The sequence below is a fragment of the Strix uralensis genome, chromosome 2, assembly GCF_047716275.1.
Source record: "Strix uralensis isolate ZFMK-TIS-50842 chromosome 2, bStrUra1, whole genome shotgun sequence".
Lineage (NCBI taxonomy): Eukaryota > Metazoa > Chordata > Aves > Strigiformes > Strigidae > Strix > Strix uralensis.
The window spans coordinates 72,394,959-72,418,298 of record NC_133973.1 but is presented as its reverse complement, the minus strand read 5'-3'; the positions used below and the strand labels follow the sequence as shown (position 1 = coordinate 72,418,298).

The 23,340-nt window shown below is 39.9% G+C and overlaps 1 protein-coding gene across 1 annotated transcript in view; it reads right to left on the bottom strand.

The window, feature by feature from the left end:
- The window catches only part of COL4A1 (collagen type IV alpha 1 chain), a 131,280-nt gene that overhangs the window by 58,705 nt on the left and 49,235 nt on the right, over positions 1 to 23,340 (bottom strand). The window contains exons 2-4 of the mRNA XM_074859289.1: positions 18,734 to 18,784; positions 769 to 858; positions 637 to 681 (exon numbers count right to left, since the gene is read on the bottom strand). Coding sequence (XP_074715390.1) covers positions 637 to 681; positions 769 to 858; positions 18,734 to 18,784 — 186 coding nt within the window. The remainder of the gene's footprint in view (positions 1 to 636; positions 682 to 768; positions 859 to 18,733; positions 18,785 to 23,340) is intronic.

The window sequence follows — 23,340 nt, the reverse complement described above, 5'->3', positions numbered from 1 at the left end:
TTTCATCATTACATTATGAAACATGAAAATGCTCAGGAATGAGCTTGACACCTCATAAAACCCCAAAAGACATGGCCCTGGCTAATATGATGTGCTAAAATAAGTGCCACATTAAACAGAAATGACAGCAGGAAGGTTACAGGGATATTCAGAACCTCTAGTAAAGTCAAGAGATCTCTGTCCCTGGATTTAATTAGGTTCTGCAGCTTATGCACATTTTTAACATGTATGTGCTTAAGGGTGTGTCAGCTTCTTTGCTGGAGCGCTTCAAGGAGGTTAGACGGCAAACATATAGGAGAATTTTGCATGAGGTAATAAGGTTGGTTCATATTCAAGCTGGAAAAAAGCTTCTTGGTATGTCAGAAAGATATCAAAGGCATATTAAAACCAGTGCTGTTGATTCAGTAGTAAGTAACAGGTGAAAATGCAAATGGACAAAGCCACTGTCTGCCCAATGCAAAAAGAACTTCAAAGGCAAAAGCAAGAATTTTGAAATTATTGTGCAGCACAAGGGGATGACATGGACTAACTCAAAGAAGAGACTAATCCCGTCTTGCACTTGCAGGCAGCCATGGAGAGTTAAAGGTATATAAACCCATAGACATCAGAATTGCAAAAAAGTAAGTTAGAACTCACTCTTGTTCCTTTTGTTCCTGGCAGTCCTGGTTCTCCAGTATCACCCTGAAAAGGAAAATAGATAGCTTTGTTTTTCCTAGGGACAATTTAGGGAAATCTGAATGTTTTAAATAGTAAAGCTTAAATTCTTACCTTAAGCCCTGGTGGCCCAGGGGGACCTTCAGGTCCTTGCATTCCAGGAAACCCAATCACACCCTGTAGTCCCGGCAAGCCTCTTTCTCCCTGTTGGAAGAAGAAAACACATTAGAAACTAAACAACTGAAGTTGCTTCCTCGAGCAACCCATATATCCCCTGTTTCTGTGCTCAAGAAACCTGTTAGATGATAAGAAGATATGTGTGGTAGCAAACATTTCATGTTGGTATTTGAAAGAATTATTATAAACAAATATTTCTGGTTCAGTAATAGGTTGGCAGAGGCCGAGTGTGGCATGATAGAAAAGGACTCTTTGAATGTCAATGAAACCTTTTTTCTGTCTCCCTGGATAGGACTGTTCATAGCATGTTTATACCCCTGGGATCAGGAAGGCCACTTTCCCTCTAATAAGACCTATCTGCATTCCTATAGAGATACAGCTAAATCCTGGTAGAAAATCTAACACCCCAAATCAGCAATTAAATTCCTGAAAAGTGCAAATATCACTGTTCAGTCACGACTTTATGAACGGCCAATACCACTCCTCTTCTTATATATCATTCACAACAGCAGATTTTGGAGACCAGGCTTGTCATAGTCTTGAATTTCAGGGTGGTTCAGAGACAGAGTGCTTCAAGAATCAGGATCTACCCAAGAAGCTGAACACACAGATTGTATGTGTCACCTTTTAGGCTCTTCTTTAATACTGTATGGGACACCTGTGTTTTCTGTGCTGTTCCTCTCCCTACAACCCCAAATGACTTTAAATCAGATACATCTAGAGGCAGAAAATCCATCCACACTCTAGATGAATATTGCAGCTATTATATTTCACTATACTTCCACTCCCAGTGAAACCAAGAGGGACACTGTCTGAATAAAGGCTGCAAAATTTACACATAGGAGAGAGAGAAAAAATCACACATGTCAAGGTCTGAAAACTGCAAATCAAGCAAATCAAAAGCCAAACATTCCATGTAGGAAGTAACCAGAGCTGTCCTTTCAAGATGTGGTGTGAAACAGAAACACTTCATATTGTCCAAAAAATGTGGGAATATTGGATGAATAAAACATTAGTGAGCAAGTGCAAAAAGGAAAAGGTATACAAGTTTGGACAACAGCTAAAAACCATGGTTTTTAGCTTTAGTTTTAGAAACTCAAAACACAGACCAATTTTCAAAGGATACCTACAAGAAAATAAAATCAACAAGGTTCAAAACACACAAAAAGAAGCTATCCAAAGTTTTAAGTAATTTCAGCAAAACAGTGAGAGGTGGGATTGCTATTTGCAATTAACAAACAATTTAGTATTTGGATTTTAGGATGGTGAATAGCAAGAAATTTTTCTCCTGTTTGCTCAGGACAAAGATTCCCAGCAGTATGCTGGTCGCTTGCAGGGGTCAGCTGAGGACTGAGCACACAAAAGAAGAACATCTGAGTCTTGGAGAGCTCACTCTTCAAGTACGTAACAGGCATCTTGCAAAGCAAAGGTTACAATATGCAGGCAGAGGAAACCCACAGACATGATGTTAGTTACAGTTTCAGAAGGTGAGAGGAATTGGAAGATTTGTGGAGTTACTTGGTTGATGTTGTTTTTTAGCTCCTTGGTCAGGACGAAGAAACAAAGGAGAAGAGAGGAGAAGAGCAAGGCCAAGGAGGAAGGCAGGGAGAAAACTATAACTGACATGATAAGAGCATGAGAAAGTGAAATCAAAATAAGTCATTTATTAAAATTTCCTGCCAGGAAAAATTCTCCTGCTGCTTCTCCTCTCCTTCCTCCCACAAAAATAAATTTTTCAATAAAATGGTACTTTCTAAGGCAAACAATCAGTTTTTCTTTGAAATTGCATGATGTCCTCTATTTACTCCCCAGTATTTGTTGTGGTTTGAGAATAAAGTTTGCTAATAACCCAAATCTGAGGCAGTGTGTTAGACCACAAAAGACAGCAAAACAAAGCAAACAGCAGAACAGCTGAAGAAATACATTTCTAGGTCAGTTGTAAGAGGTACAAAGTCCAAGTTCTAAAGTGACTAAAATTGTTTTGAAAAATATTTTACGGAAGAACCTACCAGGATCCAGGCCTCTCAATAAGTGTTGAAGTAATTAAAAAATCTGAAAGCTATCTGGAATGTTAAACAGATTACTGAGGTTCTTAAACCCATTCTTTGGCTGGCTAATTGGCATTGCAGGAACAAGTGTATTTCTACAAAATCAGATGTTGTGCTACTTCAGACCAGGATTTCACATTGAACCCTGGGCACTTGCTCTCATGACCTGCTGGGAGATGGACTAAGGAGGGAGAAGACACTCAAGTACATACAACAGGGTTTTCCATTGCTGAAGGAAAGGACAACATGTGCAAATGAGAAGAAAACAAGATTATTTTGACACCCACGGAGAAATATGAGTCATGAGTAACACGACTAATGCTTTCTGCACTCAGGAGTTCTGTCCATCTGAGGACTTCAACACACTTTGAACCACTGCATCCTGCAACACAGGGAAATAGTCTTTTCTCCATTCTTAAGGAAAGATAAAACAGATCAGATTTTCACTTAGTCTAAGGTTCCCTTAAGACAGTTCTGGCACTGTAAAAGGGACTTAACGTGCCTGTAAATCACTCACTAAGGTAATGACTACTTCAACTTGCCAAGGAGGTTAACTCAAGGATTGAAATAAATAAAAACTTGCACTTCCAAGGCAACTATAGTCAATTCTCTCAAGGCTCTCTTCAACCTCCCAGGCTGTCCTGTCTGAGGGGTAAAACATAGCTGCAGGAGCAGAGCAGAGACCATACCAAGTCACTTCGAGCTAAGATACATCCAGGTTTCTCTAGAAACATTTTATTTTACTGACTTAACCTCTTAGGCCAACAAGAAAAATAACTGGCTATTTGTCCAGGACTTCTGGACATCCAATCAAGCTACTGGATGTCCCAAGGCCTGGAAAGCGTAACTCCTGAGCATGTGGAGGGCTGTACTGTCCCAAATATTGCAGACTCATGGTTTCTAATACTGGAACTGAGCTCATCTTTTTGCCAGAGGGAAGTAAGGAAACAAAAAGGTCACCACATGTGTGAGAGCTGCCAGATCCGTCTCTTCATGCAACCTGCCACCTTGGCCACTTATTCTAACAGGGGAACATGGACCTACACACTGCTTACACCTCTCCCACTGCTCTGCCTTACCATTTGATTTTACTGCAAAGTAAGTTTGGGGTAAGTAGTCCAAAGTATTGGGTAAGTAGCCCAAACTGTGCTGTCTCAGGTTACACAGTTAATGGGACCTTACTCTTCCATGCCATCCACAGAAACTCAGAGAAGTTAGGACAACCTGTTCCATTAAGACCCAGTAACAAACCTAGGCATTTCTCCTGAATTCCAGTCCCTTTCTTTAGTCCAGGTATCAGATTGCCTCTTTGTATAACAGTCTTAGAAAATTAGTGTGCCAAAACTTGGAAGGAAAGAAGCAGTGCTGAGGAACAAAGGTCTTATTTCAATACTCCTGCTCCAGTTAGTGCCAAGTTCCAACCATGAGATTTTTGTTTTGGCATCAGTGAAACTACACTAAATTAAAACTCTAATAAACTTTACGCTAAAGTAAAATTCTCAAAGTATCTACACTGAACAAGAGAGTACAGAAACTGTGCCATCTAGAAGCTGTAAAGTCATGTGAATGCAGAGCTCCACATGTCCTAATATTATGAGTAGATGTAGACCGCAGACATCAATGGGGTAGCAACATTTGTACTGCGGCTATCCTACCCAAAGTGGCTTATTCAGAACTTCAAGCTGAGATGAAGCTATCACTTACTTTGCTGTGCAGAACAGACATAAGCATGTCCTGAAGATGCCTTGCATTGCAAGGAAATACTTGAGCAGCATCCTTTCCCTGCTTGCCTGCCCCGTTCCTTTCTTCATTCAATGTTCCAGCCAACAGCCAGTGTTTGCACTACATTTATGCTGCAACTCATTAAGCATCCACACTACATAAACTGGCAAGCACCAGATCACCACTGCTACCCCACTTATTTTTCACTCAGCACTGAGATTTCTAGCTGCAATGCGTGAAGAGCATGAGACTCTGACTACAAGGGCTATGTATTGTTCAAGTTCCAATATTCACAGCTGCAAAATCTTGGCAAGTAATACTGAAAGAGCTTCTGCTTCTTACAAATCAATTCATGAGACTCAGAAATTAAAACAGATGTAACCAAGTCATCTGTACCTCTGCTGATTCAATGCAAACTGTCAGGAAGCACAAAGGAGAATTCATTACTCAGCTCACAAGTATGAATATTCTGCCACTCAGCTGCTGAAAATGCAGAGGTGCTATGTAAAAAGACAGTAAGTGCTCAGTCACTGTTGCATTCATTTAATAAGTAAGGTGCCTGTATTAGCCCAGCTTTTGTGAAATGCATCCAAATACCTTTGCACTAGATAGTTCAAATTAAAAGTAATTGAATGGACTTCTAAACAGAGGTGAACCTCTTAAAAGCGTACCTGCATAGGCTGATATTTTTTCTGGCACCCACCCTTCCAAATTAGCCATGAAATGCTGTTTGCACATGGAACAACTGCAGATTGCTAAGCAAGAGTCACATGAAGTAAGTAGTTTCAGAAGATACAGATGTAATAAATTAAGTGCTGAGGGGGAGGAAATAATCACCCCATTATAAATTATTTCCCCTATTATTTTGTCTAGGGACTGCTGGACTGAGAGATTTTAGACTTGAGAGACTGGTAACATGGATATAAATCAACTGTTTCCAGAAGTGCGGGCTCACAGGGTGTCTGGGACCGTACAAATATAATGTTCTCAGGCTCTCCAGAGACTCGGGCGCGTGGTAAATAACAATGTGCAGATCTTCCCAAAGCCATTTGAAAGATGCTTCATTTGCCTCTGCCAGTGATCGCACTGCAGCTGAGACAGCAGGACAGACACGTGCCAGCCCTTCAGTTAAAAAGGCATAAAACTCAGTCTTAGGGAGAGATGTCAAAAGGCAGCTGAGCTGATCTACCCAGCAAAGGTAGATCCTTCTCCTCCTCCTTTTCAAGGGATAGTGCCACCTCACCCTTCTTTATACCAGCTGATATGATTCCCTCAGTCTCCACCACACCAGTTCAGCTCACTAAACTTACTCACTTTTCTTTAGCGAGTGAGTTTGCTCTGGCCTCAGTGAGCTGAGGAGCTCATCAGGTGGCCAGGCAGCTGCCAAACCCGATGTGAGGAGGACATAGCAATCCAGGATGCAGGGCGGAAAGGCAGCGAAAGCAGCTTCTCACACCAGCGCAGTGGGGTTTGCTGGAGTTCATCCACCAGCGCTCCTCAGCTGTGCCTTTGCTGCAAGAGGAACTGAGCTGGGAGCCAACAAACACTTGACCTTGCCAGAGAAGCCATCTTCAGACCAGTGTTGCTGCTGACTTCAATGTCGTTATAAGCTTAGACTTCCTCTCTCGTAAACACACATGCTCCCCTCTTCCCAAAACTTTATGTTCATTGAACTGAAATGCCACCAAGGGCATGTGTGGCAAAGAAAAGCAGCTGCTTCAGGATGCAAATTGAGGATGCAGTTTCTAAAAAGAGAGAAATAGGGCCTGATAATTCAGCATGCTTTTCTATTTTTCTCTTATCCTCAGTCTGATTTTAGAAACAGTCTCAAACATTGCCTGTGAAAAAAATTATTTTGAGACCTAGGTGCAACTGTTAACAAGAAAACCCACCATCCAAAACATTCATCACACCTTGATGTGCCAATGTGACCTTGCAAAATCTACAGCGATGCACAACAGCCTTGCAATGCACTACACGGTTTCTACCTCGACTATCCGAAGCCACATGAGAGGTGAATTTGTTCTCTGTATTTGTTGCTTCAGCTGATGTAACTGCGAGTGCTCAAGTGAATCGGCTTCAAGGTGTTAGACCAGTAATTACACTGCACAGTGGGAAACACTATAGTCCAATCTGAGTAGCACCCTCAAGTCTCTGTGTTTCCCTCCACACTTTTTCAAACGTGTTACAGAATTGCAAGTGGCTCAGTGTTACATTAGCAAAGACATAGAGGTGGGGAATATCAATTTCTTTATTAAAAGTATTTTTAGCCACCAGAGGGAGCACCAGCCCTGAATATCTTTCAGGATTAAAATAAACATGTACAATAAATATCATCTGTTTGTCCTCAGCTGCACTTACCATTTTCAGTATTTTATTGAAAGTGTGAAGTTGATATCAGTCAAACAGAATTATTGCTATATACTCACAGGGCAAGTGTCCTCAAATGCACTAAGGATACTTAACATTACAAAATTCCCACTGGACATCCTTCAGCACTAGAATCTATCTGTGCTATAGCTATACAGTTCTGGAGCCACACGAGTAACAAGTAATTAATTACACAAACATAACTGTGAAGACATGCAAAGAATTTGTGTAGGAGCTCTGTAAAGATCTTGGCTAACCCAGAAGTTTTGGGGCTGAGTTCCTGACAGTATTCAGAATAGAAGAGGGGGTCAGGGGGGGAAAGAAGAGGGGAGAGTCAGAAAAATCTGGATTCTTGCACTGCCAGGAGGCATCTGAGGAAGCTCACTCACATGGAAACATGACTCCAGCATTTTTAGCATGACTAACAGAAGGAACAGCCATGACAGTTTTACATCACCTGCAGAGCTCCACAGTCAGGCTGGCTGTGGACTGGATGAGTCCCCTGCACACCTTCAAGCATTACCAGGGCTGCTCTACATTATACACAGACACATATGTTGACAGAGAGCTACTCCAACAGCCGCTGGGGAACAGCACTCTCTAGTCATGCCCTCTCTGCCACGGTGCTAGTTCTGCCATCTCCTTCTCCCTTTGCTTCCTCCCCCGTGACTTCTACCTGTGGGAGTCTGGTCCCACAGTTAAATCAGCTCTCAGGCTGCACTGCAAAGTGGGAACACTGAGAAGCACCCACTGTGCAAAAGCCAGTGCCAGGCAGGTTCATATACACAGGGGCAGAAGCTCCACTCCAATCACCAGATGATGGCATCTCACTCAGCTCTGGTTTTACACTCCCTGAAAGGATTACTCTTCCTACTATGAAAGTATCCTTTCCCGAGCCTCACAAATTTACAACACTGGGGAATCCATACAGCTTGATACAAAATTAACCCAAACCCCCAATAGTGAATCTATCAGTATAAACATTTAATTAGACAGCTGTTCAGGTTTACGGTTCAAGGACCGAGCCTGTGTCTCTGCCCCCTAAATACAAAAGAATGCTTAGACTGAGAGCATTTCAGCATATTTCATGGCTGCACAGAGCATTCCTCAGAAAGCTGCTAAGTGCTTCCCAGGAGTATAAAAATAGAAATAACGATCTTTGACTATCCTTTTCTCTACATATCAGTATGTATGTGCTTAGTTGGTGTGCAAGTAAGTGGGTGGATATACAGTGTGTCTGAATTTGATTTAGAAACTGAATAAGAAGTAAAATAAGCTGAGTGAAGTAAAATTAACATTCCAAAGTCAGTCATGGCTACAGACTCAGCCTCCATTTAATTAGTGTCAAGCAACTGGTTGCCTATCAGCACCGTACAATTTCGGTTAAACCAGCTATAAGTAATGGCCCCTCCCTACATAATTTACCAAGCCTTCTTCATATAATTCCTCTTCTTGCTCACCCCATAGTTATTCCTCATTTTCCAACTGTGGTAGTCAGTTTTGTAAATGGAGTTGCCCAAATTTCACTTTTCAGGATTTCCTGAGCCGTGTACATGCTTAACTTAAACTCCCCATGTTTCCTGACATTTGTATGTCTTTGGCCAATGTACTTTTTGTGTGATATTTGACTGCAGTGTAGATAAATGTTACAGATCCAGAAGTAGATAGGATGCTGAGGAGGAACATATTTGTAATTCCAGCAAAATATCATTTTGCTTGTTTTCCCTCCGTTTAAAAAAAAAAAAAAAAAAAAAAAGAAGAAAAATAAGAAAAACTCACTGAAGTTTAGTGAGGTGCATGTACCTTTCATTCATTCACAGAAGACAACATGCATGACTCCTAGTTTGAACATTGTATAAGCCAGGAATAGTCTACCTCAAAGCACGATTGAGGGCATTCTATATGAAGGATGGGAATATGAAGTCAAGACTAACATATAGCAGAAGCCAATAGACAGCAAGTGAACTTTATTTTCAGCTGTGGAAGTCTGTCTGCACAAAGCTTGGAAGTTTAACATCAAGGTATGTGGTTCATTGTCTTTATGTTTATACTTTTGTTGATTTTTGAAAAAAAACCCACCCTACAGAGCTCACAATGTTTCAGGAGGAAGTCAGAGAAACCTTCTACCAAAGGTATGCATGGGGTTTTCCAAACTTTTTTTTTTTTAATCAAACATGACACAAGTAGCCTCTTCCCATCAGTTAGAGCCACCCTGGGGAATAGAAGAACTCAAAGAACCACAAGGGAAGAGGACGTCTGAAGGACAAATGCGTTTGCACCGTAAAAAAAGGAAATTCTATCACCTGGAGACAGGTTGAATCAAAAGGGTACTATATTTCCTACCCCTGCTAATCATCTGTTGAACTCATTACGCCTGAATAACTCTTCCTTTGTTTTATTGCACATTGTGTTAAATCACTTCCAGTGTTGAAGGTCCAAGAATATAAGGGGTAAAAATACTCCACGCCCTTCCTTCTTCATTAGTGAAAATTATTTAGCATTTGTTTGCATTTGGCATTGTTTAAAGGCTCACATTTAAAGATGAAACAGCAGAAAAAAAAAGGTCTTGAACTCTTCAGGTTTTTTAAATTTATTTTTGTTCAGATCCTAGACCTGGAATGAAACATGACGTTACATGCAAGTTTTATTCTCTTGCCAAAGGTTTGTCATGCACATATTTACAGAAAATAATCTCTTCCATAAATAGTAAAAACATGGGCAGCTGGTCCTAGACAGTACAGACTGCAATCAAGTTCTCATAATGAAGTAGCTCATATCTTAGTGAGTACATGACAGACAGTACTATTTGAGACAGTGCTATTCTAGCTGCTTTTTTGGGTCAGGCTAGAAATGGCCTTTCTAAAGTCTTAAACATTTTGAAAGTTGCATAGGAGTAAAATATATTTCCACAAAAGCTAGACGAAATATTCTGGCTTCTGACTTTTTATCATGAAAATACCACAAGGCTGATAACATTGTGCCTCAAAAGTGTAAATCAGTGTTTCTTCAGTTTAATCTCCAGTGTCTCTTGACTCAGCCAGATCCATTGGAGAGCAGGCACTACAATATAATTTGTTTGTAGTACCTTCAGAGTTGCTCAGCCTAAAGCAATTAAATTAACAAAGATGTAATAATCAATAATAATAATGAAAACATTTTCCTTACTTTGACATTGTGGAGGATATCAGCATCATTGTCAGTGAATGCCAACCAGAAGTTGGTTTACTGCTTAGTAGATGTGTTTAGGGTTTTCATTTTGACCAAAAAAAAAAAAAAAAAAAAGGGAATAAAAGGGAAAAAGACCAGGATAAATTAAATCCGTGATGTATGACTGCCACCCAGAGGAGCCCGCGGGAAGTGACACAGCCGTGGGACGCGGGAGGGTGCGAGTGACACGGGACGGCTCTTCCCGCGGCGCCGCTCGCACCGGCTCCGCCGAGCTCCCCTCCCGCCGGCAGCCTCCTGCGAGCTGCCTGGGCCCGGGGAGAGGTGTCGTGCAAAGGCAGTTTTGCCATCAAAAGCTTGTGCTTTGCCTATATGCGGAGATTTATTTTTTTTACAAACACGACCCTTTTTTTTTTTTCTGAGGTAAAGTGTCCGTCAGTTCCCAGGCTTTGGCATTGATACAAATTAATTACATTTAATACCTAGAACATCCTAAAGAGATCCCTTTGGAGGAGTTTTAGGAGGCTGAGTGTGTCCTTGCTGAATTTCCAGCTTCCGTCTCCACATTTTCAGACAAACTAAGTTTGAGTTGAAGATTTGCAATCACATCCTTAACTCGCAAACCTCGTTAAAGGTGCTGCACACAGCTGGCAGCAGCACTGGCTTCTCTGTCCCTTGCTATTCTTTCCCTTTTTTTTACCTAACTCACTCCTGACCTCAGAGTCAGGGGGCACTTTAGACCCGTACTAGAGTCCCTCCCTTCCACTACTACTACTTAAACTCATCTGTTTTGCAGTACTGCAGTCTTTCAGTCTTTGCTTGGTAGTCCAGCAAACTGTTCTAACAAAACTAAGGGTCACCAAAAGGCCCCAAAGCTCTTAGTATTCTGCTAACTAGCCATTAAATACTTTTGTTTCATCCGTTTACAGTCAGTAACAGTGTCAAATGAGAAAAGAGAGGACATCCAATTTGATGCCAGTGTCTGTGTTCACTCACTTGCTCAACTCAGTATATTTACCTCGACTGTGCACACTGATATTTGACACAAGCCTTGGTGAGAATTATTTTTGTTGGCATATCTAAACATTTTAAAATGTTCCAGCTGAACTTCAGTGGAAGCTGTCACATGCTTTCTTTAAGAGCTACAAAATTTATGGGTAGGTTTTGCCATTCTAGTTACTCTTAAATATTCTGAGGGATAGAAACATGATTTTCCAGATGGGAGTCTAAGTTGCTTTTCCCTTGGCTTTATTTTAATTTTGCTCTTCTTCTGTTGTGAAAGATGATCCAGAAGATTTTGCTTGTTACTGAAAGCTAATAATTATTTTCATCATTTAGGTTAAATTTGCTATGTTGTCCATAACTCAATTTACTTACTATTCTGTAAAACCTTCTCAGGTGTTATACATACCTGAAAGGATATGTAAATCCTTTTTAACATCTCTTGAAAATGCCTTTTCAGCTGTTCTTGCTACTTCCCTGATACTAAGGTTGTTTCTCAGTTAAACTAAAGAGATTCTCCAGCTGGTTAGGAAGTTGCTTCAGTGACAAAGTACCCCACTATCACTTCTTTAGCAGCTACTTCAGGTTTCACCTTTGAAAAATCCCACTTTCATGCTGCTTCTTACTGTTCTGTCTCCTTCCAGGCATATATGGTAACAAGTTTTGACATTGCTTCTGCTGGAAGTGTCTGTGAAAATTTTGTATGAAATTTGGCTTTTCACCCTTTCTTAATGAAATCCAAGCTTCAAGAGATTTCAGATCTGCTTCTCTGAAAGACAACATCATATGGCCGGATGTTTTCAATGACAAATGTAAGTTACGACCTCTCACTGAAAACATAGGTCTAAAATATGAAACAGGAGGCAGTTGAGCAAAAGAGAAGCAAACAACTAATTACCACTAGTATGAGTGTAAAAAAAATAAAACCAAAAACAAACCCCAAAACCACTTTTTTCTCTTGTTTATAAAGACTAGAAAGTGAGTTAAGGAGATTACCGTATTACTGTGGTTCACTAGTAATAATTATATACACCCAGGTTGCTTCTTGTGAATACTGCTACAGAGAAAATGTAGGCAGAGACCGATTATTAAATGCATCAGGCATTAAATTCTTGTGTGGGAACTGACATATCACAGAACTGTCAACTATAATGTCTGGCTTGGTCTGAGATCCCCAACACAATATAAATTGAATGACAGAATGATTTAAAGAAGCCTGAGGGGTAAACTACAAAATGTAGCTACTGCTGTACCCCAGACATTTGCTGTCCCAGACCCGTAATCTACACACACAAAACCCTGTCAGCATCATAGAGCAGTAAGTGGGCAGTAAGATGAACATATAGAAAGCAGAAGCAGACTGCGGGTGCTGTCACGCATATGACCAGATAATAAAAAAATGCACACCAGGAGATAAATTTTATAATCACTATGTAGTCAGTAGATACTGGAAGCGTGACTCTGTTTGCATGGACAAAATTTTAAATTTGGGAAGATTCCAAACTACGCATGGCTATTGCACAGGCACTGGGCGGCTCTGCTTCCCAAGCCTGCAGATTTCAGAGAAGTGGAGATCTTACAGGTCTTTTCTCATCTTACTTTGATCTCACATTTGGGAAACTTTACTGACTTCATTGGAGGCTCACATGCTGCAAATCAAAATAAGGCCCTGTAATCCTTCGAGAAACCATAATGAAGACATACACTAACAGCAGTTGTACAAATGTAAAATCAAACCCTGTGAGGCTAGAGGGCATGTTCTATTCCAAAAAGAAATGCCTGAGATTATTATACCAACACCTTTACAAGCAAAGATACGCATCTGACAACAGCTGCTTAAAAGGTCATTTTATGCCAACTGAAATACTACTGGGTGAAAACCTTTAAAAGTCAACTCTGAAAACTAAATATAAGCATACCCCATCACATAGTATTCCTAGGATATCTGATTTTATAGCACTCTTTCCATGGAGATAAATTCACCAGTGTAATCCACTAGTTCCTGTTGGTCGAAGATATGTACGTACTGAGTGCAAAACTACATCTTAATATAGAAAATGTTGCCAGAGACATTCGGTTCCATCTGAGAAAACAGGACAAATGGTTCCAATGACTATTTCAAATGAAGAAAATCTGATGGCTCCAGATGCCACTTAGCAGTTTGGCCTGTCAGTTGGGAAAATGTAGAAAGCTTTCAATATTTAGTATATCCCACTCAGTATTATTCAAAGTCTTTTGACATCTTGTTCTTTTCAAGAATAGCAGCTTTGTTGGTGTGCTCTCTTTATGAAACACAGATGTTCTTTTTCCCTGATTTGAATTTAAAGGATTATTTTTCTCTGAGTGAAAGGTGAATCAATAAAAATATACTACTGTTGCTGCAGAATTGATACAAACATTGTGACAATGGCCTCATTTTCAAAAATATTTATGAATCACAAGTCTCCGTGTAGAATAGCAGATCTGCAGCTGATCAATATCTTTGCTTATTTCATTACTGTCTTCTGATGTCACCCTTTCAGGAATGATTAGATGATTGCATGTTATCTATTAGCCCTTTCCAGACTGCAAACACAACCTTTCCTGCCACATTGTCTGTCACCCCTCTTGTCAACTTTATGGCCTTCTCTGGGGTATATTATTTACCCCTGGTTTCCTTAGTGTCTTCAGTTCATAGTATTTCCAACTCAGGCGTGAACAGGTGCTGTACACTAAGTTACTACAGCAGCCACTTAAATAGAAACACTGAGCAAGACTATGGAAGAACTTATTAAACCCAAATAGTGGCAATGAAAAGTGTAAAAAATGAACATTCTTGATAAACAAAGCTTGATGCTGCTAATACAGGTTGAATATGAAAAGCACAAATCTAGTGATCACTGATTTGCTCCACTAAAGGAACTGATTTATTGTCCTCTGCTATATTGAAAAGGAAACTCATTAGTACTTAACAGTGATCTTCCCAGTGGCTGCCAGAGCTTCTCTCCAACAAGGGGTTTTATATTGTTTTAACTCATCAATAGCACAAATATTTTTGCTTTATCTTCTGATACCTAATTAAAAAAAAAAAAAAAAAGCCTCGAAGGCCCTCCCAGTCTGGTAAACCTTAAAAAAACCCTAACCAAAACAAATATACAGGAACACCATCCACTAGAACAGTCAAATCTTCATTACACAGAGAAAATGGAGAAGTACAAACACCTGCAGATGGCAAAACCACATGTGGCTTTTAAGACCGTAGGAGTGTGCAGGAGAGAAAAGACTAGTCACTGCTCCTTTGACAGGGGACCACAGAGATGTCCCAAGGACTGTTAGACTAAGCCAGTAACTGAGCTACCTGGCTTCCAGGGCCAAAACAGCTCAAGCAAAGCCAGTTTGTGTATTTCTGCAGCATGGGCAATCCACACGGGGACAATGCACCCATCAAAAGAAACAGAGAAGTAATTTTTATGTAGGTATAATGATAAGGATAGAGTCTCAGAATTAGGCAAACAAAAATACATCAATATAAAATGATTTGCTCAAGTTTTCCTACATCTCAAATCAAAAAAAAGGTCAAAACTAGAAGTTACATAAGAGTTATTTCTATTCTTATTTTCTATTTTCTTTCAGAATATCCCAGCAGAGATTTTTTTGTAAAAGTGCAATGATAAAATCAAATTTGTGACTTCAACTTTCAATGGGTAATGCTGAGACAGAGGACTCATGATAAGATATTTATACTAAGGAATGAGGATTTATAGTTCAATGCATACTAACTGATAAGTGTTAGAAGATTAATCATTCTGTATTAGTTACAGCAAAGTTCCAGTGTTGCCTTCATTTATACATGTTTCTGCTATGGAGTAAAATGAGTGTAAATGGTCATGAATGAGACAATGAACATTCTTGGAAAAAGTCAGTGCATGGAGAATTTTACTCAGCTCTATACAGTCTTTGTTCTAAACGGTAATTAAATGCTTAACATGCTTTTTCTACACACATTAATGGCTAGCACTTCTTATCTCCACAGCTGCTTGAAATTGTTCTCAAGATCTAGGTAGGCATAAAAGTGAAAACATATCTTCTCTCTACTTCTACAATAAAATGTAGGCAAGCATTCAAAACTCTCATCAGTTTAAACAGATCTCCCACTTTAGTGAGGTTAGAACAGTCAATTATGCAGAAAACCAAATAAGAAGTGTAAGAGAAAACAAATGAAGATGTTTCAGGCTAATCTATCTAATGGAAAACAGGAAGGTACTGTTTATTATTGTATTAGTTTAGCAGTATTATGTTTTTCTAAAATTTCTGCATCTTTTGTTTGGCAAATACTTGATACTTGACATTATATAGCTTAAAATAACAGCCTGATGTTCAGTGTAATAATAAAGGCTTTACAGGATAAGAGCCATCTGTTGCAATTACACTCACTTTCTGAAATATTCCGAAAGGGATGAAAACCCTTAGACTTTGTCAATTATATGCCCTTGATAAAGTATGAGTCATCTTAAAGAGTTTGGCATAGAGATGCAATTTTCATGGAAACAGTCTAATGAGAGAACATATTGAATGTATTCTAAATATGACCATCCAAATGGTCATATTGATGAAAAATTTCTCAAATGAGAGAGAAAAATGTGGCAATGTAATTTACTCTTCCATGTCTGAAATGCTGTTGGGTAATATTTCTTGGGCATTTCACAGCTTTTAAGTCAAATACTATTTTCAGCACTTTTTCTGGTGAGATCATTAATATGATTATTTTGGCCAAATGTATTTTAATTAAACCCCACCCCCAAATCATAGGGTCTGGAACTTCTTCCCACACTATGGTAGGAAATATATCTCCAGATGTTAATAATTAAGGCATTAAAGGGTAAACCCAGGACCCACTTCCGCAGCTGCCGAAGCTCCCACGGCAGTAAACTGGTGTGGTTACATTGCTGAAGAATGTGGGTGGATTGGAAAAGGCCCTTCAGCGTTTGTGCGCTTCTGCACAACGTGGAAGCCAGATCAAAAGGGTTTCCAGTGTAGGCAACATGTTGGCTGTGGATGGCGCAGGGCAGAATGGATATGTGCTTCCCACGCAAGTGGCTATGTGAGAAGTGGAGAGCAGATGTTCTCTAACATGGTCTCATGGGCTACCACAAGAGGTGGGCATGGCGGCCCTCTTCTGGCCTGGAACCTGGCTAGGATCAGTCTTTCCCAGATTAAACAACATTCACGTAGGTGTCTGAGGTAACAGGTATGACTACTGATGTATGCATTAAAGGGAACTGTATTCATCAGAGACATGTTTCAAATACAAATGTGTTGGTTGGAAAGACCATTTCTAGAAATATTACAAAGGCAAGCAGGAAGGATGCTTCCCTTGCTCTCCCTCACCAACTTCTGTCTTCAGTCCTGAGACTGGGTAGCAGGCTGTCTTTATTCTAGACAGGCAGTAAATGTAAAGAATTGGGACGAAAAGCTGTGCTAGACTAAAACAAGGGTGGGGGCAGATGTTTTTAAGTAAAACTCAGTTTTCTACTCAAAATCTTAAGTAAACCTTTGAAACCCTCAGAGCGATAACATGAGCCAACATTGATATATATTGATCAGAATCAGGTTACTTTTAATTGCATTCCAAAATACCTTCAAATGCCTTTCTTGAATATTGTTTTCTAGATGTAACTTCATTCACCTGTCTGGACGTCTCTAATGTCAATAATTAAATTTCCTACACAATCTAATAGGATGTAAATATTTCACTACACACGTTTAAAGTCAAAGAAGTTTGTGATGGAACCCATGAGGAATAGCGCAGAGTACACTGACTTGCTGGACAAGTTTGCATGAGATTTGGAATTTACTATGACTTCTGTTGCTATGGACCGATATTTTTCTCTCTTCTACATTTTTTAATAACCTATGTTAATTTGAGGTAGTTTTGGCTTCTAGCATATCAGACAAGCATCTATTTCTTTCAAAGAGAACTTTTTGAGACTCTGGACTATGCAAATGAAAAACACCAGCAAGAGTTCTAGCAAAGAGAGTCAGGATTGCAGCCGGAAATAAATGAAGTTAAGCTTTAATACAATTTATTTCCCCAAACTATCATTTTTTAAAATGATCTAGTTACAAGGCGCTGGCATACTCTGTGAACTAAAAACTAATAGCTTTCAACAAGAGAGTTATAACATCTCTCTCATTCTACACTGGTTCATTTGTACTTGTTACTAAAAAATAAGATCAAGATATCAAGGAATAAATTCAGAGTTTCGAACCTTTCCCAAACCTTTGACTTATTTGTTTTTAATATATGGCTGACTTTTATTAAACAGATATTAATGGGTCATTAAAAAAAGGAGACTCTACCTAAAAGTCATTTTGAACCTCAACACTTTTCATCTGTCTCACAAATTAATCTATGTTCTGTTACAAAGAAAATGATCTTTGCTTGGGTCGTTAATTAAGTAATTTACATTCTTTGTTCTGGAAAACACTGAAGAAAAGCCACCAACAAGCATTCTTAAAACCCTCATCTGTAAATATGTAGCTATTGCATGTGAGACAATGTAGAACACCAGCTGTTTGTTTATTTAAAAAACCAAAACAACCCCCCAAAACAAACAAACAAAAAAAACCCAAACAGCCCCCCCACCTCTTCTAAGCACTCCTTTGGGTGACCTAAACAACTAACCTTGAAAAATGTTCCCAGTGCAATCACAGGATGATAAAATCTTTGGTTTACACTCATTTATAATGGTAGATATACAGTACGTGTGCAGGCACAACTGAACACACTGTAGATTAAAATCTCTACAGCAAAATTGGAAGAGATAAGAAGAGTGGCTGAATGTCTACAATATTTACAAAAGCAGGTAATTTACAGGGGGAATTAATGGAGTGCTTAAGTATGCTGTATTTTTTCATCACTGTTACTGCTTTACAAGAAGCCTTTAAAGTGCCATTTCTGTTTTATACACAGAAAGTTTGGATAGCTGAGCGGGAACTTTAAAATTCATTTGCAAGTTTCTGTCAAAAAGTTTTAATTATTTTTTTTCTTGACCTGCAACACTTTTCTGTATTTAAGTTGATTATTAACCTCCTTCTTCCTATTGCAGGCCATTGTCTCCCAGGGCTAACCCTGATCAGGGGCATTGCTTATGATGCATCACAGACTTCCTGGAGAGCAATCTGCACAGGGGGCCGAGGGGAGCATTTCGGAACTGAACTGCTCACATCACTTCCAGAGGGGGTCAGGATGTCTAGCCTGTTACCCACTGAAAAGACAGGAGGTGAGGTGTAGGGAAGGTGAGAGTGCTGGGCTAGCATCCCGCTCGATGGGAAAAGAGGGAGGGCACAGCCAAGCACTGAGCTAGGGGCTTCACCCTGCTGTGAGGGCACTTGGCTGTTTTCCACGCCTGGCCCTCCTGCCCTCTGCTGCTGCAGACACCGAGCTGGCTGCTTTTCAGAAACCCTGCTTGAAGGGCACATGGCCTGGACTTGGCAATGCCCGGTGGAGGTGAAAGTGTTCACTGAAACCAATGGCTCACCTGCCTCCCAGTAGATTATACACCGTGTGGTTTAATTAAGCAAGATAATGAAGTGGAGAGAGCCAACTTACTCACCTTTTGCCCTTTTACTCCACTGCAGTCACATTTTCCACAACCGGAACAACCCTGAAAATAAAAGAGAAATTGAGAATTAATTGTCTGAACTGGGTGACTGGCAGAACATACCACAACAAGCCAAGGATGTCAGCGGTAACACCCTGACTGCAAGGCTGGTCAGCATGGGGAATGGTTGCTTAAGCCCAACACAATACTTTGTCATTTTTATACAGACACACACTTTGGTCTGAGTCTCAGTCCAATAAAAGATCCCTTTGTAAAAGAAGAAAAAATATTGCTATAGTTTTTAACCATAGAAAACTGTTATATTACTTCTAAATCTTTTGGGCCACCATTGAAATATTAACTCATTTTTATAGAACACACACACACTCTGCATCTAGCAATATGAACATCTCAATTTAAAACAAATGGATTCTCCTCTAGGATTCTACAGTCACACATTCAAAGCCCAACACGTTATTTAAAACAAAATCAATCCAGTCGTAGAAGCATCTCTTTAATATCAATTTGTTAATAAATGGTTTGCATCCTGCATAAATACTTGATGTCTATAAATATGTGCCATTGCTTTGAGGAGAAAGGGATGGTGAAACTGAAGTTCATGACTTATTTTCTACACTTAAGGAGAAAAATATCAGACCTGAAGGATATGGCTTTTGTTTCTTTTCTGAACACAAAAAATGTTGTTTACACTCTTTGGGTGTTTACCATAAGATCTCTTAATATTGATTTACTAATTTTTTTTTATCAGCAATTGGCAATCTTCAAATAGGAAGAGAATAGTTTTTAAAGGAAGATAAGTATTGGTATGATTACCACAGGAAACTATATCAAGAAGTACATCTGGACACACTTCATGAAATCAAGTCAAACCACAGCCCCTCAGAGAGCAAACTGCTCCTAATGTTAAATATTAGATATGGAGGCACTTGTTAATGTTTACTGGCCAGGCAATGTCTAGCTCCAGGGTTCTGGCCTTGTTCCTTAAATCTCCCACATTTCAAAACATCTTCTTTCTTTCTTGCCCTCTGTGATGACTAACTGTAATTGTCATTATGGTGGAAAACCTTCCACTCAGTAAAAGCACATTTGTTGCAGCAGGAGAATGCACAGAAAACATGAATAAAAACATAACCAGTCCGAACTATTCTCCAGTAGGTACTTTAGAGATCCTTGTTTTCTGAAAGGCTTTCCTTAGGGCAGCACCACCTCATGGGGTTTCTACACTAGATAAACTGAAGTCAAAATACTGCCAATTTGTACCTCCAGAAAATGATGGCACTTCAGCATAGATGTTGACAGACTCCCAAGCCTCTCTGGATTCTGTGAAGTGAAATTCTGGAGGGCAGATGGATGGGAGGATTTGGGAGAGGGGTGTTTTCATCTCAGGAAGGAAGGAAAGTGGACTGTGCAGCTGGCCTTGCTAGTCCTGACAGCTAATCTCATCACTTGAAATACTCCTAATGCCACTTCCCTCAGTAGCGAGTGAGAGAAGATCTTGATGCAGATGTTTGAGGAATGGAGCTTAATATTAATAAATGTTAATAAAACCTTTCATGCCTTTGTTCACATAAGCCTGAAGATGGAGACTTGAGAGATCTCGGGGTTGGTTTGTTTGGATTGAGTCAACAGCAACCAAAAGATTGGGTTTTCTATGACATAATCATAAAGATATTCTCGGTTTTTTTGTAAAACATGAAAGGTGATAACATAACATATGAGAGAAGTCAGATTAACTGATGCACAGGTAAAAGCTTACAGTTGCTTTGTGTTACCAAAGTATTTCTCTGCACCTAAGTGTATCTCGGCTACTCTCCACTTTTCCTCCTCATGATCATGAAGCAACTGGTGAGTAACTCAGCAGTCTATTGTTTTTAGTGTTGTCATGCCTCTCAGAAACAAACTAGGAGGAAAACAACCAAAATATTTGTATCACTGAATATTCCACCAACGCACACGAGATCCTTCAGCCATTATCCGGAAGCAGACAGAGACGGCACCACTCCAGAGCCAGCTCTCTGCACGGATGTTGGGCACCTGTCCCTCCACACCTGTGGGCTCCACAGTCTACTGGGACCTCACTACTTCTGGGAAATAAAGAGCAAATGTACCTAATCCATTTTAAATTTGGAAAACCTCCAATGAGACCAATAAACATCATCACTCTGGAAAGTTAAATAATACAGTAACATTTTTACTCGGTAAGTATATTTTCTTTTAAAATAAAGCATCCAAGAGAAATGGGGGTTTAATACTGCAAATAAAATTACTAAAGGCTGTCCAATAAAATTAAAGTAGCAGCTCCTGAAAAATTTGTTCCTTTTGTTGAGATCCCTTTTTCTATATGTAGATCCACTGAATTTGTTGTCTGAAGTCAAGCTTTCTCCATATTCACATAAAGCAAAAAAAATCACATTTTCTTCTCTTACATTATTACAGCATTTTACCATGTTATATTATAAATGCATGGAAAGATGAGAATTAACACTGATTAGAATGAGCATTTATCTTATACTGCAGAAAGAGAATTAGATCAGAAAACAACGCCAACGCATGCTGCAATGCCAACTCAGTACTGACCAGGAGGGCAAAGTGCCACCCACTGCATAATCTGCTTTACTTCTTGTGGTACATGGTTATGCCTGGAAAAACATTGGGCCTCCCATTTCAAGAAATGACCCAGTGTGACCTCCCTTAGTTTTTCAGGACCTGATGAGATCACAGCTGGAGGACGCATGCTTGCAGTTCATACTTCCTCCTCCAGCATCATGCAGAATGTTATCAGTTTTATCAACGTGTCCCTTAAATTCAGAAGAAGTCTGTTTTAATTGCATGTGGGAATGTAATTAAAATACGTCATTGAATCATTATCAACATCTGTTTTCAAGTCAATCCCTGCATACTTCCTTCAGCCTGTTATTTAACATGCACTGTTTTAGAAAAAAAGTATGTTGTTATTTATTTTTAAGCTGGGGTTTGTTCTTAAATTTAGTGTGGCCAGAAGAATGGACTTGTGCTTTTGGGTCTCTTTTTGTGCTCCCAAAAATGACACCATTATATTCGGTTTTTCCTGTTTCTTAAGCCTCAGATTAGAATAACCAAAGCTGACAAAGGTAACAAGGTTCTGAGCATCAGGGAGCACAGCTGCATAAGGTCCTGTGTGCATGAACCTGACTATGCCAGAACAGGCCACCTGCACTACAAATCTCTGGCTTTGTTTTACAGTAGCATCGTCTCCTACTATCACTGACTGTAACATTTGCAGGTGGGTGGAAGGTTGGCCAACAATGACAGTCACTGCTGGATAGCATTATCCTCAGCTACTAAAATGTATTTTTGAATCTGAGGGATGTGATAACATTCTGCACATACTAGGAGGAAGTATGAGCTTCTTCCTCTTGGTCCTCTGAGAAGATGGAAGGGCCAGAGGGGAAACAACTTATAGATCAAAAGTCAATTTAAGGAGGTCAAAGGGGCATTAAAGTAATGAGGTGAGAAACTGAGAGAGAGAGCAAGATGGTTACAGCAGGTGTAGGAATCAGGGTCTGGGTTCACCTAACCCAGTGTAGGTACAAACATCTCTACTAGTTACTCCAGTCTCCCTCTGTTCAACGGCAAGAAACAGGCACTTCTAGGCTAGGATCCATCTCACTGATTTTGGATGTTTGCTTTCAATGGAGATGAAGAATGCCTTGGAGGACTAAGCAGAAGAGACTGAAATGGGCAGAAAGGAGTATGGGCTATGTATGAGAACAAGTGAAAAATGGAGAGAAAAGTGGATATGGATGATCAAACAGAGGGCTAGAGGTTACAGACAGAATGGGACGGAGAATAACAGTAGCTCTTCATTCCTTGCAAAGCATTAGAAATTTAGTCAAGTATCTTTTGAACTGCAAACGAGGAAATCTGCATTTCTGGTACTCATTTAGGAATGACTTAAGAAACATACACAATCAAGTCCTAAGTGGGAAACTTCCCCCGAAGGAATAAAGATAATGATCACAAGGTAAGTAAGCTGAAACTATGCAAATTATTGCTTATTTCTAAACTTCTATGATTTTAAATCAGTCTCATGATAGAAAGAACCCAGTTCGTGATTTCCCACTACACAACTAGAGATAATGAAACAAAAGACAAGAAACAGTTTTGTCCTATCTCCCAGACATCCTCTTTGAAAGAACGCCTTTCCCCAGGAGCTGCATGGACCTTGAAGCAATCACTGCTGTCCTCCAAGTGCCAAAACAGAGAAGGAATGGTGCTGGGCAGGAAGCATAATCTCCCGGGGCTGGAGTGATGGGGAGGGTGCGGGGAGGGATGAAAAGGCAGGCTCTTCAGCCCTTGTGTAGGAGCTAATTACAGACTAATGCAAAGGTTTTGGCCAGGTGCACTGTGATACCTCACCTAATTTGCATGGTAGGCTAGCAGTTTTGAAATAGCCATAGCTCCCTTGCACCACAGGCCAGCCTCTCATATAATATTTGATGACACTCATTTTATCTTACTCCTCCCACAAAATATCAGTCAGGCCAGAAGCGGAAGGTCATTTCAGCGACATAAATTGCTTCATTTTTTGACAAGCATTTCCGTTCCATTTCATTCTC